Genomic DNA, 7,049 nt, shown 5'->3' with positions numbered 1-7,049 from the left:
TGTGCTCACCAGCAGGAAGGAGGTGGTGGCGAGCTGGAGGCCGTCCGTGTACGTGACCGCGAAGAGACCACCCAGCGACGTGTAGAAGAAGATCACCAACGCGGAGATGATGATGAAGTATTGGGAGTCGACCCTGATGATCACGCTCGCCGTGTCGCCTGCACGCAAAGACGTTTTGATATCTGTTTGCGACGCTCGTTTTCCAGTGCCTTTCCGCGCGCTTATACATTTGCCTACACAAATGACGCAAAGAGAGCACGACACGTTCCGGGCACCAGATCCGATTGAGTCTAGAGTTGTGAGACGCCCCATACCTGCGCCAGGGTGATGTCTGGTTGTCTCAGCTGCTCAGCCGGCAGTGGTCCGGTGCGCGATATATAGCGGCAACACTTCGTCTGAAGACTTCGAGCGCTACGCTAATCTTCACTGTCGCTATCAAAGCTCAGCCCCTTTGACGAAACTGTCCTCCTTTCTTAGCAACCCGGTAACGTAGCCCTCAAGCTCCTATCTCTACAGCGGTATGCTGCAGTCGTTAAATCACCACGACGGCTGCGCACAGCACTTGCCCAGAGCCGCTAGTATGGCAGCCGTCCAGAATATCTCGCCCAGCACGGCCGGCACGCAGAACATCAGTCCCGTCCAGCGGCCGTAGTGCTTCTGGAACGGGTCCAGCATCGTCAGCGAATCTGTCAGCCGCATCTTGCTCGCGAAGAAAGTGCCGCCTGCGCAGACAAAGAGAGGGAATCGCTGGAATTGTGAACACTGAATTGAATTCCGGGCTGCATTTCGATGGAGGCGAAATGCGAAAACGCCGGTGTACTTAGATTTAAGTGCACCTTAAAATTCCCAGGTGGTCGAAATTGCCGGAGTCCTCCACTACGGCGTGCCCCATAATCAGAAAGTGGTTTTGGCACGTAAAACCCCATAATTTAGTTTTTTTTAATGCTGGGCTTTAAAAAAGAAACGATCTGATTGTGAGGCACGCCGCAGTGAAGGGCTCCAGAACAATTTTGACCACCTGGGGATCTTTAACGTGTACCTAAATCTAAGTACACGGGTGTTTTTCGCCGCCATGGAAATGCGGCAGCCATGGCCGGGATTTGATCCCGCGACTTCGTGCTCACCAGCGCGCCACCATAGATGCTAAGCCACCGCAGCGGGTGGAATTGTGAACGGACTATACACGCCCATACGTAACATATTGTGGTCTAAACTGCACATAGTCTCAAACTTGATATAAATAGAACTTAAATTCTTTGGTTTTACGTGGCCACAACCACGATACGGATTATGACACACACCGTAGTGAGGGGCTCAGGATTAATTTTGTCCACGTGGCGTTCTCTAATGTTCACGCAATGCACGGTATACGCAGGAAACCTCCGCGTCATCCGCGGTGGCGAAACATAGGAACGAAAAAAAAAATACAGTCACGATAGAAGACAAAGAGGCAAATGAATTTAGAAGTCGCCGTTTCGCCCAAAAGGTGAAGCGCCGATTGCGATAGGGAAATTGCTGTACCGTTATACCAAGTAAGGGTATAGTAGATTTATCGGCCGTGTAAACTTGCAAACATTCGCTTACTAACTAAATTAACAAGCATAGTGCCACGCGCGCACAGACAATCATGAAGACATCTCCCTCGATGACCGCGAACACTCAATGTCAGTCCGCTGGCGTCATGTAGAGCGGCCGCAAGAGCGAGCGAATTGCCTTCCGCGCTGTCTCTCGCTTCAACGCAAATTAAACGGCGACAGCGCAGTGCACACAGCGCCGATGACTATCAGCCCGCGGCGCTCCTATGGACTTTGTACCCATCGCAGATCGCTTTCAAGAAAGGGCCTGCGCTGTCGCGCTCAGCCGCGCCATACGCGGCCGCCGCCGGAGTAGAACAGCCCCCCTTCCTCACCATCGCCTTGCGCGCTATGGAAGAATGCACGCTTCCTCCCCTGCGCGCTGGAACGAGCCACCACCCTCGCATCCCCATCGCACGCTTTCACTCGCACCCAGAGGATACGGCGCGTGGCCACGATGTTACCGCGCTCGGACTTCATACAGAACAAAAAGGCGACGACCTCGACCGATATACGCCTGAAGTGTCCATATCATTGCGATCGGAATACTAATGAAGGAACATAAAAAATGAAAATTAAAAAGAAAGGTTAAACGAGGAGCCCGAACACAGGAGCCGTTATATAGCCAAGATCCGAACGTTTCGGCGAGGCGCCACGAAAGCCGAACGGAAAGCTATAGCCTATTCCGGAATACCTATCCGATTCCGCGTATCGCAGCTCGACTATAGGGACAAAAGGAGCGATGCGCGCTATGTTCTGCTATACTGTAGTACCTAGAGAGAAATGTAGATTTCGAGACGAAGAATATCCCACGTGTTTCTCGCGCAATTCACGCATGCACACAACGTTCGGCCAAACGCGATAAAAAAAAAAGGCCTCGTGCCGGACAAGTGTGCATCGATTAAAAGCTACCGAGAAACAAACATTCTTGGCCAGTACGCAGAGTCTGAGAGGTCGCGTGTTGGGCCAACACTGCGAGGGAAAAAGAGAAGAGAATGGCTTATAGCTGAGAGTTCGCTTGCCAAAGCTGGCTGCGTGACATAATGCTCGCTTTCTTTCCTCCAGACATGTTGCCTCTTGGGAAATCGGCCCTACACTGTTGCCAGACCATTTCAAACATTGTCTCGTTCGTGGTAGCTTTTAGTGACGCCCTAGTCACGATCAGCTCTCGCCACCAGCTCTCCGCTCTACTCTCTCCCATGCTGACAGGGCACCCGGGCAAGCAGCTCGCCCATCACGTGGTGATAATGAGATGCAAGCGGCAATTTTTGATGAGCCAATTTTGACCTTTCTGCTAAGACTAGGTTTCCGAATTGTCACGGAGCACTCCGTTCTAGTGTTCTTCCTAAAAGGACACTTTGTGCTCGGTGGTCATGCGATGACGCCGGAAAGTTAGCGCGGAACGAGGCCGTTACTTCGCATTCGGGTTTGTAGAAATTTTGCGTGTGCTTTAAGCGCCTGTGATGATGATGATTTCTAATGGAATAGCCTATAAGCGAGCCGGCGACAAATAGTCACCTAGGATGCTTGAGCTAAGCAAGTTCTACTACATCTACCGCGAAGCGTAGCGTTTTGCCCATCTCTAATTTAACTTTCTCTTCATTAAAACCTCTTTAGTTATATTGTACACTTGCCAATGCCTGTAACGACGCCGGTTACATCTCTTCCCTGCTTTCTTTCCCCCACCAATACTCCAAACGTATCTCGCTCGTCTCAACCACTGACAAGTCAACGTTCCTAGCAACTTTGAACCCCTGCGCGCCTCTGGAAGGTGGACATTCCCTACGGTCCTGTCTACCTGGCTGTGTGATTGTTTCACATCCATCACAACATTACAACGAATAGGTTTACTACAACCCTGTGCGGTGAACCCTCTATTGACGGAAGCAAGATGACTGCCATAAACTTACCAAGAAACAGGCTCATAGCGTATCCAATCGGAGCATGGCAGTTTACGATGCCGTAGCTGTAGACTGCCTCGGCAGTGCCATTTAGATAGCCGCCTCCAACCCAGGTTGCTGTAAGAGCACGAAGACTAATTAGAATCGGGTGAACATCTATCAAAAAAACTTAAAACGCTCTTGTCAAAAACACACTAAAAAAAAACATAGTTTACTCCATATATTTAGAACAACTTGCAAAGCGAGTTGGTGCATGGCTATGTTAGAGTTGCGCGTATAAAAGGACGAACTGCAAACTGGTTTTATTCGTTTCGAAGCTGCGTATATAGGCAGTGTTCGCAAGTGCCAAAAAAAAAAAAAAAGAATGGGCGAGGAAGGGGAGTTAGCAGATCAAGCCTGCCTCAGGTGAAGAAAAGCTGCGCAGAAAATGGTTTTCCGAACAAGGTAATAAAAGTGTCGCTCACGCAGTCGTCGCCCGTTTCCTTGATGTAAAAAAAGCTTCTAGAAGCTCACGTGCTATTTTGTTCTCGCTCCTGCCTAGAATCTTATATGTTCGTGAACAGCGGCTCTTTCCAGCGTTATTTCCGTATACATCGTTTTTTTTTTTGTGTGTGTGTTCGTCCTCTTATACGCGCAACTCTTCATAACATACTGCATATGTAACCCCAGTTTTACATTCCTTCCTTTATTTTTCTTTATTTACTTCTAACGGTTATACATTTTCTTTAAATCGTCTGTGACGCCGCTGTTCCGCATCCTCGGATGGATTCCTGCAAAGGCGCAAATTACTTGCACAAGAAGTCACAATGCCCACGTAACTAATTTCAAGAGATCGACCAATTATTATTATTCCAATAGCGATTATATTCACAGTGCAGGCGAATTTTCGCCTTCGCTGTCGGCGTCGCTGTGAGGTGTCGCGTGTATTTTGACACATGTATGCCGCACCAAAGGTAGAATTAAGTTATACCAGTCAAGTAAAAAGTTTACTCGGACCCGCTTTCACGTTCCTGACTGAATTATTCCTCAGAATTTTTGACAATGACAGCCCGCAAAGAAATGCCATGAAACAACATGACATTCACAACGCGTGGATATTATCTCAAACGTTCTCAACACGTTCAACCTGAATATATATATATATATATATAAGTTGCAATTGCGAAAAAGAAGCCGCGAGCATGTATACTCAAGTATGTTTAGAAGAAATAGCGCGACTGAGCACCACTTTCGAGAAAGACGTACCCAAAATCTGCTGAGGAAGGCACTAACAATCCAGTTAAAGAGCGTCCCGAACTGCGAGAGCGAAGCTTCTCAGAAACTGTGAACTGGACATCGAAGTATACTTCGGAGCACATTCAGGACGAACATATTGAAATCGATGCTAGTCTTGGAGTTGCTGCTAAACAGGCTGTGTTTTCTTTACTGTTCGGTATTTAGCTGTTTAATTGGGTACAATAACATTTGCGGACACTGGTGTATCGGAGGCTGCATTCTCTTCCTCCGACTATTCTGCGACTACTCCTATCTGCATTACGGTACTGTTGATGACGATAATTATATTGCTAACAGCAGTAATCATGACGATAAATGTTTATATTGGCATCCCCTTCGAAGTATGTCGGCGTGAGATACCTAGGCTGTTTTACCAGGTATTATACATATATATAGCATTCTGACATCTTGGCTATACCTCCTTGATATTTCACTCATTAAGACCTCTGTTTCTATATGTACCCTTGCCTATGCCTGTAAATACTCCAGTTCTATCAACCTCTTCCCTGCTTCCTTTTTCTACCAGTATTCTAAATGCATATTTCTTGTCTCGACAGGTGACCAATGATGCTTTCATACGCTTTTAATCCCAGCGCTTCTGAAAGGCAGACCTTCCCTGCGGCTTTTGCTGCGGGTAAATATCTTGGCGTTCATATCACGACCGATGTACTAAATCTTTTCCGGATTCGTAGTGTTGAGTAGGGACGCCACGTAGTGAATGGTTGAGAAAACCTCAGAGAACACGCCATGGCCTCCAAGATTGCGCGCGTTAACAGGTTTTGCTCCAGCCGTCCACTGCCTATGTCACGCTGTGAGGATTATTGGCTTTGCGTCTCGCCCACGTTAGGTTAGGTTAGCTTAGGTTTAGGTTATGTTTAGGTTACCTTAGATCAGGTTACGTTAGCGTAAAAGACGTTAGGGTGGCGAGGCGTATTCTCACGTGGTTACGCCGTGCGGATTTTTGTCTTCGAGTCTCGGCCGCGTCTGCTTAGGTTAACGTTAGGTTAGGTTAACGTTACGTTTCGTTAGGTTAGCGTACGAGGCGTTAGTGTAGCGCGACGTATCCTCATAGCGGTCGCAGGGGCGTCGAGCGTCACCGGCGGCCTTTCAGCCACTTGCGTTCAAACGCGGTTGCTAAGGCCCTCAGACTTCTAGATATTCAATATATGCGGCCCGGCCTCTACTGCAGTCCGCTCCTACGGAAACATCTGTGGTGTTATTTCCAAGGTACGCCGCCGTAAGGTGCGAGAAAGCTGTGGTCCCGCACGACTGGCTTAGCACGAGCGCCGCAGGTGCGAGACAGTCCGTCCGACATAGCGGTCGCCAAATGGGGCGTCGGTGACCTCTGCTTCACCTATTTCACCGCGCTGGTAGCCAGCGTCCGAGCGTAAAGTTGACCTCACTCCGCACTGCCGGCACGCCGGCACACCTAGGGACAAGCACGTACAACGCGCGCTAACAAACCTCCTCCGTATACTATAGTACCTAGACAGATCGAGTCATATATTCAAGGAGCAAAAGCTCCCAGATTTTCACTCTCGCGCCCGCTCTTACTCGCGCCTGCGCACGAACGGCTGGCGATCCCTCAAATGAAGTCTCGTGAAAGGGACGACTGGCGCAATACCCGCCAGCGCGCGCAAATCTCGGAGGCCCCGAAAACGCGCTATACGTTACGCTCCCATTTCACCCACCGGTCATGGATGCGACGCCGAGCAGCAGCGGCAAATCCCGGTTGGCGACGAACAGCCTGACCAGGAAGTCGTCGTCGTCTTCATTCTTCCGCCTGGATATGCGGGACCCATGCGGGCCGATCGTGTGGCTCTGCGTCGGGAGCACCTTGCGGCCTCCCCAGACGCCGACGATCATGACTGCGAAGTAGTACACGATTATGAACAGCAGAGCCACTATGTTCACCGTAGCCATGGCGCCTTTCCTAGCCTTCCGCTTGGGACGAGGACCGAATGGGACGGCCGCGTGCCACGGGCCACACGCGAAACTCGCGAGCGGCGCTTCTGCTGATGATGATTATTTCAAACATCGCCACGCACCCACAACGGATTAGACGTCGTGGTGACGTAGTGGCTTTGGCTCTTCGCTGCTAAGCACGACAGCGCAGGGTCAAGTCCCGGCCGAGGCGGCCACATTTCGATGGGGGGCTAAATGAAAAAAAAAAAAAAAAAAACGCCCGTGTGCTGTGCAATGGGTGCACTTTCACGAATTACGTGTGGTCAAAATAAACCCGGATTCTCCCGCTCTACAGCGTGCCTCGTAATTATATTGTGGTTTTGGCACGTAAAAC

At 49.7% G+C, this 7,049-nt stretch overlaps 1 protein-coding gene across 1 annotated transcript; it reads right to left on the bottom strand.

The window, feature by feature from the left end:
- Positions 1-346: 346 nt before the first annotated feature.
- Positions 347-6,737, bottom strand: LOC142573977 (high-affinity choline transporter 1-like). The gene is made up of 3 exons (XM_075683174.1): positions 6,442-6,737; positions 3,485-3,592; positions 347-722 (listed from the first exon to the last, which is right to left on the bottom strand). The coding sequence occupies exons 1-3, from the start codon at positions 6,671-6,673 to the stop codon at positions 538-540; spliced, it is 525 nt and encodes a 174-aa protein (XP_075539289.1). The 5' UTR covers positions 6,674-6,737; the 3' UTR covers positions 347-537.
- Between the last annotated feature and the right edge of the window lie 312 nt (positions 6,738-7,049).

Source organism: Dermacentor variabilis, chromosome 3 (assembly GCF_050947875.1).
Source record: "Dermacentor variabilis isolate Ectoservices chromosome 3, ASM5094787v1, whole genome shotgun sequence".
In the NCBI taxonomy this organism is placed as follows: domain Eukaryota; kingdom Metazoa; phylum Arthropoda; class Arachnida; order Ixodida; family Ixodidae; genus Dermacentor; species Dermacentor variabilis.
Note: the sequence above shows the minus strand (reverse complement) of the source record. Positions and strands in the feature narration are given on the sequence as shown.

Coding starts and splice junctions, on each gene's coding strand:
- LOC142573977 (XM_075683174.1), bottom strand. CDS start 6,673: ATGGCTACGGTGAACATAGTGGCTCTGCTGTTCATAATCGTGTACTAC. Junction 3,593..6,441: donor CGGCGTCGCATCCATGACCG/GTGGGTGAAATG, acceptor GTGCTCTTACAG/CAACCTGGGTTGGAGGCGGC. Junction 723..3,484: donor CGCTATGAGCCTGTTTCTTG/GTAAGTTTATGG, acceptor TTGTCTGCGCAG/GCGGCACTTTCTTCGCGAGC.